General features: G+C 37.9%; 1 protein-coding gene across 1 annotated transcript in view; it reads left to right on the top strand.

Annotated features, from left to right (window-relative positions):
• Positions 1–1,954: 1,954 nt before the first annotated feature.
• sorcs3a (sortilin related VPS10 domain containing receptor 3a) overlaps positions 1,955–12,689 on the top strand; it is a 172,514-nt gene continuing 161,779 nt past the window's right edge. The window contains 1 exon segment of the mRNA XM_084044283.1: positions 1,955–2,038. Within this exon segment, the coding sequence (XP_083900409.1) occupies positions 1,970–2,038 (69 nt within the window). The 5' untranslated portion in view covers positions 1,955–1,969.

Genomic DNA, 12,689 nt, shown 5'->3' with positions numbered 1-12,689 from the left:
TACAATTTTTAGGTATTTTTTACTTTACTGGAGTATTTCCAATTTTTAGTACTTTTACTTCTACTCCACTGCATCTCAGAGGCAAATATTGCACTTTTACTCCACTACAATTATTTGAAAACTTTAGTTACTAGTTACTTTTCAGATATACATTATGATATAATCAAATACATACATTAACCACATAGGTCCTATTTTATACATAGGTTATTAAAAAAATAGACGATCTACAAGCTCACAACGCGTCGTATCACGACGCGTTGTGAGCTTGTAGATCTGCTATTTTCAAACGTGTTAGTACTTTTACTTTTGGTACTTTAAGTACATTTTGATGCCAATACCTTTGTACTTTTACTCAAGTAAATATTGAATTCCAGCCTTTTACTTGTAACCGAGTACTTCGACATTGCAGTATTGATACTTTTACTTAAGTAAAACATATGAGTACTTTTTCCACCACTGATCAGCTCACGGAAGCCTTTCCCCTCGACAACTCCAATAGGCATCTTCGGCTATCATGTTGGCTGTCAAATCTTTTCTGCCCGCCGGTCATCACAAGGTTTCACGGTGAAGTGAAGGGACTGCCATTCAGCTTTGCTAGGGGTGAAGGCTTTGGGTGTTTCGCTTTAATGTGTTTTGACATCACTGATCAGGCGTTGACACTAACGGTTGCCCACCTGCCCCTGGCAGGTAAATAAAACTTTCAGGGTTTTGGAGGTCGCCCGACTGGGCAAGTGCTCGTTTGAGAGGGGATGCAACCGTCTATAAACACAACACGATATATATATATCTGTCTAAACACCTGAACGTGGCCAGAGCGCTCTGTCTTCTGGTCTGAAGAATGTAAAATAAGAACATTGTTTACCTGTTGTGCTGTTTTCACTGTTGCTACACTTAAAAATCTAAAATAACATGTGTGAACCCATTCATAGCTATATGTAGGTATTTGGCATAACAATTGAGGTATGACATGTATGTTTTAATCGCCCCAGAAAGAAAAAAAAGTGTTAAATTGAACGGTAACTCAAATTTTATTAAGTTTTTGTTCAAATTTAATTACATTTTTTTATCATTTTATAATGGACCATTTACTTTTCGGGCAAGTGGGCATGACTTTTAGACAAGTGGAACATGACCTTTACTTGCCCGACAGGCAAATGCCTCTGAGACCTTAGTGTCAACCCATCACTGATGTTGATACGCATCCTTTGTGCTGCACAATTTGCATTTCACTGTTTTATCGTCAATCTTGACTACATCGTCCCACACCGCACTCCTATATGTGAAGCTGCCATTTTCAAGCGGGCTTTCAACCATGTACAAGCAGAAAGTTAACACAACTAGTGCTCGCACGTCCAGACCTACCTACCTACCTATCTACCCCTTGTAAATTGGTCTGATTGGGCTATAATGTTTGAAATAAATGACATCAATTCATTTTGAGCCAGAACCAAGCTTTCAGTTATGGCATATATGGCATTTTAAATGTATGCCCACTGGTAAATTGGTCTGATTGGGCTATAATGTTTGAAATATAACCCTCCAAGCGTGAAGTGAAGACATTTAGCCAGAAACAAACTTTCAGTTACCGGCATAGGAGCTGCAATCACTTTCTGGCAGGATGAAAACGTCTGTCTGTCTGTCTGTCTGTCTGTCTGTCTGTCTGTCTGTCTGTCTGTCTGCCTGCGTTGCACAAATCCATTCATTCCACTGCACCTCCCAAGCTCTGCTTCAAATACAAATACAATACGTGACTAAAAGGCAATTCCGATTCACTGACTGCATAATTACATCCACGTTGCAGTCGTTTGATGTACTGTATCTGGCCCTCAGAGTTAAATGCACTTTTTGACTGTTCTCAGCTTCAAATGTTGTGTGAGATGTTATTGTACTGCTTTGCCACACTTGAGTCTGAAACAATGCTTTTGTTTCATTCAGATCTACAGACTACGGGTCCACATATGAGAGAATGAACGACAAAGTTGGATCCAAGACCGTCCTGAGCTACCTCTACGTCTGTCCAACTAACAAGAGAAAGGTGAGACACTACTTGTGATGTTAGTTCAACTCAGTAAACAGAAGTTACAAAAGTATGTCTTTGTTCATAATACAGTACATACTGTGTATAATGATACCAAGACTAGAGGCTGATGTGATTTGATATGTGACATCAGACTATTGCCTTCAGATGTGGTGGTTGGAATTGTATTTACAAACATTTTAGTTTTTTTAGAGTTACTAATTCTGCCCCCACACTATATGGTAATTTCAGTGGTGGAAAAAGTACATTTCTTTATTTATTTAAGTAAAAGTATCAATATTGCAATGTAGAAATACTCCGTTACGAGCAAAAGTCCGGAATTCACAATTTACTTGAGTAAAAGTACAAACGTATTGGTATCAAAATGTACTTAAAGTACCAAAAGTAAAAGTACTCATTATGCAGAATGTCCTATTTAAAGTTCTCAAATGTATACAAATCTTGAAAATAGCAGATCTACAAGCTCACAATGCGTCGCGATGCGACGCATTGTTTGTATATCTGCTATTTTCAAATGGCCGAAATATAGGGCTGAAGTGGTTAATGTATGTTTTGTAATAATATGCAAAATCTTCAAAGTTACTAGTAACTTAAGTTTTCATATAATTGTAGTGGAGTAAAAGTACAACATTTGCCTCTGAGATGTAGTGGAGTAGAAGTAAAAGTATTGGAAATTGGAAATACTCAAATAAAGTCCAAACACCTCAAAATTGCCACAATTTCATTCGCGAGTGTGTTCCCGATACGAGGCTGCGCTCAACCGATTATCTGCCCACATTATTGTAGTGTGAGGGGGTTTACAGACATAATGGTAATGTCACCGACTGGATCGAAGACGCTCCAATTTTGCATTGTAAATATCAAACATGTTTGATATTCATGACTTGAAATGCTGTAGTGTGAAAGGAACGCCGATGGAAAGTGGAGCACAAGCAAAATAATTCACCTCAGCAGGAATGAAATCGATGTGTAAATATGAAAATAACGCATCAAGTCAGGTTATTTCCTCACAAAGCAGTGTTCAACAAATCCCAGTTTTAACCCATTAAGACCTGGAACTGTGTCATTTTTAGATTTGAGCTAAAAAGTATTATTTTACACTTTGGGCTATTCAAAAATAGCAGATATACAAGCTCATAGCGCAGCACCGAGTGCCGCGCTAAGAGCTTGTAGATCTGCTATTTTTTTAAATTCGTGAAAATGTGTGCAAATCTTTGAATATATATATTTTTAAAGCGAACATTTTGAACTCAAATCTTTGCTTCTGGGGGTCCCTGGAACAAAATATTTTGATGGGGGTCCGCGGCCAAATACATATCATTTTGGGGGTCCTTGACATGAAAAAGATTGATTTTCAGAAAACTGTTGGGATTTAGGAGACATGTAGAATCGGCTTCAGGTCTCAATGGGCTAAAAGAAAACTGACCCGTATCTTCATCCGTGAAGTGAGTAATATGGAGATACTATGTATTTTTAACCACGCCTAAAAGTGTGGCAGTGCATAGGAGATGTACTGTATGTTCCAGCACGGGGAAAGTGAGGGATAAGGGCGTAATGTTTTAATTAAAGACTGACTCTGTAGGGAGATTTATTTTTTCTTTCATAAATCACGTTTGATCACACGTTTTACTGGGAGATCTCAAGGTCCTGTACAAAAGCTAAAGTAAGATGATACATAATGAGAATAACGACTTATACTGCACATACAGTACAGTACATGCTGTAGGGCTACACACTGAGAAAGCCATAATTGCATAATGTCTTCAGTTAAACAATTATAACCGCAATTTCAGACCATTTGGAGGAACACACGCAGTAGACCGATCGTAGAAACGAGACCATACAGATGTGCCACTTCAAAACTTCACATGTCCTGCCATCGCCAAGACAGTAAATTTTCAGGGGATTCCCAGGGCAATAAGAGGGAAAAAGAAGGGCATTTAAAATGCTGAATTATTTTGATGATCACTGCTTTTATGATGCTAATTAATTTGAGCAACTGGTCAAATCACCTTTCGCCTCATAATGAGTCTGACACCTCCTTCAACACACATTCTTTTGTTCTCATGTATATGGATGTCTGTTGAAGGGAAAAACGGGGGTGTGTAGTGACAACTTCTTTTCAGGGGCAAAACAGTGCATTTTAAGGGCAGAAAAGGGAGGAAAAAAATGCATTTTCAGGGGACTTTCAGGGAAAGAACAGTAACGTGTGAAGTTTTGAAGTGGCACATCTGTATTTTTGTATGATGTTAGTGTTGAAATGAAGAAGAAAGAGTAAATATTATAATATTATCCTTCTTCTGATCTCCAGCACATCAAAACATGAATGCATGTATTCTGCAGAGGCCATGCAATTTTAATCTGTATACCTTTATAGCTTGCGAGATACTATAGATGCCATTTGAAGTTTGAATTGGCAATATTCCAGCCATAGTAAATTATACATTGTGTTTCTTTTCTGTTTGGCACAATGGTGCGCTGTAGTGTAAGTACTGGGTATTGAGCAGGACAACAACACAAATAAAAAAGGTTTTCCTTGAAAATACAACGTTCCCTCAGCTGACCTCCTGAGATGACTCAGTGTTAAACAGATGCAGATCTGAGGTGCAGCATGTGTGACTTTCATATCCTGTTACAATTAATCCATTAAGACCGGGAACGCATCTGTGTCATTTAGGGCTGTGACTCTTCTGCTATCTCACGATTCGATTCGATTCAGATTCTGGGGGTCACGATTCCAATTCCTTCCGATTTTTTAAAAACAAACGATTCTTGGTTCAAAAACGTAGTTTTTTTTCGATTCAAAAACGTTTTATTTTCCGATTCAAACACGTTTTTTTTCCCGATTCAGCCCAGAACTTGCCACTTCTCAAAAATGTCATTATACAAAAATACTAGAAAAAAATCGAGAATCGATTCTGAATCGTGCAACATGAGAATCCCGATTCGTTTTCGATTCGATTTTTTCCCACACCCCTAGTGTCATTTTAAGATTTATTCGGCTATTCAAAAATAGCAGATATACAAGCTCATAGCGTAGCACTATTCTTTTTAAAATCTTGAAAATGTGTGCAAATATTTGATATATATTTTTAAAAGCGATTTTTTTTTACTCAAATCTTTGACCCTGGAACAACATATTTTAAGATGGGGGTCCACAGCCAAATACATATAATTTTGGGTGGTCCTTGACATGAAAAAGTTTGAGAAACATTGATATTATAGCAAAATAAGTTTTTTTTCATAAATAGGATTTATAACACATTTGTAGAATCCTCCAGAGGCAAAGATTTGAGTAAAACATTTTCGCTTTAGAAAATATAATATATACATTCAAAGATTTGCACAAATTGTCCACGATTTTTCTCAAAATAGCAGATCTACAAGCTCATAGCGCGGCACTCGGTGCCGCGCTATGAGCTTGTAGATCTGCTATTTTTGAATAGCCAAAGCGATCTTAAAATGACACATAGATGTGTTCCCGGTCTGAAAGGGTTAAGGCTGGACTCCTCGATTTGAACGGCAAAGCAAAAAAAAACGTCACCCCAGCTGAACTCTTCCAAGGTTAAGCCATTATCATACTCTGGACAGATAGTTGGATAACTTTCAAGGAAAAAACTTTTGGGTTACATGGATAACAGCCACCACTATGGCTTCTCTTTAGCACCTAATCTCATGGAGAGAGTCAAACGTCTGCTCCGATCAGCGCTGTTGAACCTGAAAAGCTTCACTTGAAATAGGGTTGCCAAACCAGGTCAGCACTGAGCCTGATGTATATACTTTGTTGCGCGCCGGCGTCCTTTCGGCAAACGTAGCAGATCTACAAGCTTGCGGCGCGTCGTGATGCGACCAGTGGTGGAACGTTACTAAGTACATTTACTTAAGTACTGTACTTAAGTACAATTTGTAGGTATTTGTACTTTATTTGCACAAATTGTACTTTTACTCCACTACAATTATTAAACTTTAGTTTTATTTGCAGATATAAATTATGATGTTATGAAACATACATTAACCACTTTAGCCCTATATTATACTAGGCTATTTGAAAATAGCAGATCTACAAGCTCACAATCTACAAGTTGTGAGCTTGTAGATCGGCTATTTTCAAACATTTTAGTACTTTTACTTTTGGTACTTTAAGTACATTTTGATGCCAATACGTTTGTACTTTTACTCAAGTACATTTTTAATTCTGGACTTTGACTTGTAACAGAGTATTTCTATATTGCAGTATCGGTACTTTTACTTAAGTAAAGAATTTGAGTACTTTTTCCACCACTGAATGCGACGCGCTGTGAGCTTGTAGATCTGCTACGTTCGGCGCGAGACACCATCGTACGACTACAAATAAATCAGGCTTTAGGAATTGATGATACCACAAGGTGGATTCTTGTGCCACACTGCTCCTGTTAACTGGGAGGTGGCGACCCTATACATTCTTTCTTCTGCTGATACGAAGAAGTTGTTTTTGTTGTGTGTTATTTAAGAGTTTGTAAGATAAGATGAACATTATTGATTCCCCCATGGAGCAAACTAGTAAAGCCAACTTGCCTACAAGGGAATGATATATATACAGCACAGGGCTTCATTCCAAAGAGCTAGATATGCAATTGGGAGAAAATGTTACTTTTTGTGGATTGCTGCTCAATGTTTCATGAACTCTGCTGAATGTATTCTCTAAAATGACTGCTATTGTGTGGGTAAAACTGTACTGGACTTTCAAGGTACATTGCGTAGTCAGCGATATGGGAATATGTTTGATGTTAAATATCTCTATATATATATGGTCGCATTAGTCCGGTATAGTTGCCGGTTTTGACCGTTTTTTATGGCCAAGATCGAAAAAAATGTATTCCCTCTGGACATCCTGACCAATTAAAAAATCGGTATCACTGTCTGCAAATCAGACACATTTCAAACCCTCTAGCTGCTTCTCTCTCTCTCTCTCTCTCTCTCTCTCTCTCTCTCTCTCTCTCTCTCTCTCTCTCTCTCTCTCTCTCTCTCTCTCTCTCTCTCACTCACTCATTTGTATCAACCAGTGAGATACTGTAGCATTGTCATCAGTAAAATTCAAATGACCCATGATTTTTTTCCCGCATGCGTGCGCACGCACGCACACCTGACCTTATCTCCTATCTCATTATTTCAATGTGAAATCTGCATGGGTGGATGAATGTACTCTTGCACAGAAGAAGACAACAAACGGTAGCATTTCACAACAGGCACAACTGTTAGGATCGACTGGTTGACATGCAATACCGGAATCAATACGTGGACATGCTGAGAACATCATGCAGAGTTACTCGGAAGTAGCTATTTCACTCAATCAGTCCGGGAAAAGTTTAAATTGTGACCTTTTAAAGCAGCACATTATGGATTTGAATGATGGTGGTGACATTTCGCTCAAGGCTTTTAAAAATGACACCCTTCATGAATCTTCTGCACATGCGCAGCTGGGGGCAGTTCTGATGGCTGTAAAATCCTTAGTGTTCTTTAATCCATTTTGTAACCCCAGAGTCTACACATGTACCCAAATGGACCCATAAGGGTCCGTTTAGCTTCCAATTTGTACACTTTGGTAGGTTTACCTGGCCCCCCCTCAGACCCCCACCTTTCAGCAATGCATGAGGGGACAGGTGTTAAAATGTAACAGATCACAGAAATGTCCCTTTCAGTCCAGTTGTCTCAGCTCGCTGTATCTCTGCAAGACATCACTCTATAAGCCATACCTTCAAAACTGGTGGGTCAAACTGCACAACCAATATGCAAATGTCTGTGATTCCCAACATTTAATAGGACATGAAAAAAACTGACATTAAAAAATGTTCCAGTGACTGTCTGTTCATGGCGGTGGGTCACATTTGTAAAAAGTTACAAAGAGATTTATAGTTTTGACAGCTATAGGGCCTATTTATAGTTCACTCTACGTTCACACAGTGATCGAATGGTTGATAGATTAATTAAAATTTAAGTCACACAAAAAATAAGAGGAATAATAAAATCCATTGGGGATGGACACCTTTTTTTAGAAATAGATTAAATGGCTCTGTGATTGAGACTTCAGACACAGTTAGTAAGCCTTTTCACACTGACACCTCGGGTCAGTATAGCCTTCAGTCAAACACCTGCAGCTCAATTGATCTAGAGCTTGACATGATTCATTAGATCATTGCTTCTCAAAGTGGGGTCCGGGGACTCCCAGGGGTCCTTGAGGGAGTTCCAGGGGGTCCCCAGCTAAATGATAGATTAGGCACCAAATGGACCCTTACAGGTCTGTAACTCTGAGAGTGTACAAATGGAACCAAATGGACCCGTTAGGGTCCATTTGGTTCCATTTGTACACTCTCAGAGTTAAATTGACATAGACTTTACATTATAAATTGCGGTCCAAGTGATAGAAATGCCATTAAATGGGGGTCTGTAGCCTAATGCATGTCAAACTGGGGGTCTTTGAAATTAAAATGGTTGAGAATCACTGCTAGAGCCGTAAAAAATCTTCTCTTATGGGGGTCCCTGGCATATCTTTTGAAATGGGGGTCCGCGGGCTAATAAGTGTCAATGTGGGGGTCCTTGACATGGAAAAGTTTGAGAACCACTGCATTAGATGGTGGGTGTCCTCTTCTCTCAGATCTTTGGGTCCATTGATAGCAGCAGTAATTGCAAAAAAAAAAAAAAAACGAGCAATATTAGGTTCTATATAAATCCAGTCCACGCTCCAGCCTATCTGTAGCTCAACCTTAGCGCGATAACGCACAAAGGTTATGCCTCCAAAGTCTATTGATTCCACCATTGTTACTCTCCTCACTCCCTTGCATCCTCGCCGGCTCACAGTGGCTGCTGAGGCGAGTCTTAATCACTCCTCGCTGGTGCTATCAAGCCTTGCGAGTTTGTCGGTGAGTAATTAGTTTTTTTGGGGGGGGGGTGTTATTTTAGCATTCAGGAGAGAAAATGGTTATTGCAACGGTGACTACCTTGCAATTGCTCGTGAGAAAAGTGATTGCTAATCACATAAATTCTGTGTAAGCATTAGCCTAATACAACGCTGTCTGTCTTCCGTGTCATAGAAGACAGACAGCGTTGTTAGGCTAAATGACTTGGGTGAGGACATATTGCATCTCTCTTGGCTTTTACTCGGTTGCAGTGATGGTGGAAAAAGTACTCAATTTGTTTGTAAAAAGTAAAAGTATCAGTACAGCAATATAGAAATACTCTGTTACGAGTAAAAGTCCGGAATTCAAAATGTACTTGAGTAAAAGTACAAAAGTATTGGCATCAAATTGATCAAAATGTACTTAAAGTACCAAAAGTAAAAGTACTCATTATGCAGCATGTGCCATTTGTTCTCAAATGTATAATAATCTACAAGCAGATCTACAATGCGCCACGATGCGACGCATTGTGAGCTTGTAGATCTGCTATTTTCAAATGGCTGAAATGTATATAGGGCTGAATTGGGTATTATGGGTAAATGTATGTTTTGTAATAATAGTCAAAATCCACAAAGTAACTAACTAACTAACTAACATATAAATGCAGTGGAGTAAATATTAAAGCAATATTTGGATCCGAGATGTAGTGAAGTAGAAGTTAAAGTGGAAATTGGAAATACTTATACAAATACCTCAAAGTTGTACTCAAGTACAGTACTTAAGTAAATGTGATATAAATATGTAAGTAAAAGTTACTTTCTACCACTGCTCGGTTGTGATGGATAGCCGCCGGTTCCGACAGTACTTTCTATACAGTAGATCCTATTCCCGGTATGAAATGGGTGCATTGTGAGCCTTAGTGAATAAGCTTCTGAAAGGAGATGAGCTGAACAGTGCAGCAAACCCAAAGGTCTGGGTCACACGGAAAAGAGAGCATGACCTTCATAGTGCATAAGTTGAGAACTGAGAGAAAGAGTGAATTTTAACCAGTGGTGGAAAAAGTACTCAAATTCTGTACTTAAGTAAAAGTACCAATACTGCAAAATAAAAATACTCTGTTACAAGTAAAAGTCCAGAATTCAAAATTTACTTGAGTAAAAGTACAAAAGTATTGGCATGAAAATGTACTTAAAGTACCAAAAGTAAAAGTACTAAATATTTGAAAATAGCAGATCTACAAGCTCACAACGCGTCGCATCGCGACGCGTTGTGAGCTTGTAGATCGGCTATTTTCAAATAGCCTAGGTATAAAATAGGGCTAAAGTGGTTAATGTATGTTTGATTATATCATAATTTATATCTGAAAAGTAACTAGTAACTAAAGTTTTCAAGTAATTGTAGTGGAGTAAAAGTACAATATTTGCCTCTGAGATGTAGTGGAGTAGAAGTAAAAGTATTGGAAATTGGAAATACTCAAGTAAAGTACAAATACCTCAAAATTGTACTTAAGTACAGTACTTAAGTAAATGTACTTAGTTACTTTCCACCACTGATTTTAACCCATTAAGACCGGGAACAGCTATGTGTCATCTTTAGATCTCTTTGGGCTATTCAAAAATAGCAGATATACAAGCTCATAGCGCGGCACCGAGTGCCGCGCTATGAGCTTGTAGATCTGCTATTTTTGAAAAATCGTGAAAGATGTGTACAATTTTCTTTTTTTCAGCGAACATTTTGTAACTCAAATATTTGCTTCTGGGGGCGGGCCCCTGGAACAACATGTGTTGAGATGGGGGTCGGTGGCCAAATACGTATCATTTTGGGTGGTCCTAGACATGAAAAGGTTTGAGAACCACTTCATCATAGCAAAATTATAGCAACTGTTAGGATTTAGAGGACATTTGTAGAATCCCCAGAAGCAAATGGAGTTACAAATGTTCGCTTTAAAACATTATTTATTCACATTATATGCAACATTTTCATGATTTTTCAAAAAATAGCAGATCTACAAGCTCATAGCGCTATTGGCTTGTATATCTGCTATTTTTTTAATTGACAAAGTATAAGATAATTGTTAAAGAGGTTAAAATCTAAAATGACAGATGCGTTCCCGCTCTTAATGGGTTAATGTGAAATGCATGATACAATTCGTAAATTATCTTGGTTCCGTGACGAGTGACGTTTACTCCACTGAAATAGTAAAACTCTTCAAGGACTCGCGACAGTTTTACTTTCCCAGAGACCTAGAGAAAAGCAAGGGGAAAGAAAAAAAATGCAATTTCCCACTTATAATAGACTCTGTCACTTACTACGATATTATAGTGTTATGATTTGAGTTTAAAAGACGTAGATTATATCTGACAAGGCCCCAAGACACTGGGAGGAAATAGGGGAGGCTTTAAGGTGTTTCTTTTGTGATGGATAATGAATGGCATAGAATGGAAGAAGTGGGCCAATGAGAAAATCTTGATGGAGATTCCGCGGCCTGTTTATTGGCTTCTAATGAAAAACTATTTATCTAAATCACTACCGGGGCGGGATCCTGGTTAAAACTCTGGGAAAGTGGGGTGGTATTTCTGTCAGTGATGAATGTGCTGCTTTTTTCCCCAATTCAAATCTAGTTGAGGAAAGGAAAATACAGCCGTTTTGGGCGTGGGGGTGTGAGGTATATGGCCGCTGTGGTTTGATAACCAGGTGGCGCAGGTAGAAAGTGGACATTTTCACAATATAAAAGAAAGCAGTGGTGTAAAGTGACTGAGTACATTTACTCAAGTACTGTACTTAAATACAATTTTGAGGTACTTTTGCTTTACTGGGGTATTTCCAATTTTCACTACTTTTACTTCTACTCCTCTACATCTCAGAGGCAAATATTGTGCTTTTACTCCACTACAATTATTTGAAAGCTTTAGTCACTAGTCACTTTGTAAATATCAATTAGTATATTATAAAACATACATTAACCACATTAACCACTTTAGCCCTATTTTGTACCTAGGCTATTTTAGTACTTTTACTTTTGTTACTTTAAGTACATTTTGATACTAATACTTTTGTACTTCTACTCAAGTAAATTTTGAATTCCGGAATTTTACTCGTAACAGAGTGCTTCTACATTGCGGTATTGATACTTTTACTTAAGTAAAACATTTGAGTACTTTTTCCACCACTGAAATACAGGCTCCAGAACATTAGCTATGTTCAGTTTGTCAACCTGTGGATATTTATAATAAAATAATATATTTCTAATAACATAGGGCCTAATTTGGATGATTTTTAAATTTGTTAGGGATTGAGGGAACATATAGGGCTGAGCGAACACGAAACACAAGGCTGATCCAGTTATAAGGTTAATGAATAATACTGCTCCAATGCAATGCTGCCGGTTTTATCCACCAGAAATAATTATTTTTTTGGCCGTGGTGATGTTTAGTTTAGTTTATTTCAGTAAATGTTGAAGTAACATTACGGAAAGTAGTAGTAGTACAAAAAAAAAAAAAAATGTATCAAGAAAGGGTAACCACATTTCTTACAAATAGGTATAGGGTGAAGGAATTGCTTATTATGCCTACCCTTTTACAAAACAAAGACAAAATGGAGAAAAAAAAACATTTAAACAAAAAACAGCCAAATGAAAAAAAAGAAGCTAGGTACAAGGACAAGACACTTTTCTCATGTACGTGATGTCACGATGATTCGGTCTATTCAGGGTTTTTAAAAGCAAAATAATAAAACTTTTCTGTCAGAAATAACATGCTGCTTAGCACTCACTTTGT

Source organism: Gymnoscopelus microlampas, assembly GCF_963454915.1.
Source record: "Gymnoscopelus microlampas genome assembly, chromosome: 2".
In the NCBI taxonomy this organism is placed as follows: domain Eukaryota; kingdom Metazoa; phylum Chordata; class Actinopteri; order Myctophiformes; family Myctophidae; genus Gymnoscopelus; species Gymnoscopelus microlampas.
The sequence above is the reverse complement of the archived record's forward strand: the minus strand, read 5'-3'. Positions and strand labels throughout refer to the sequence as shown.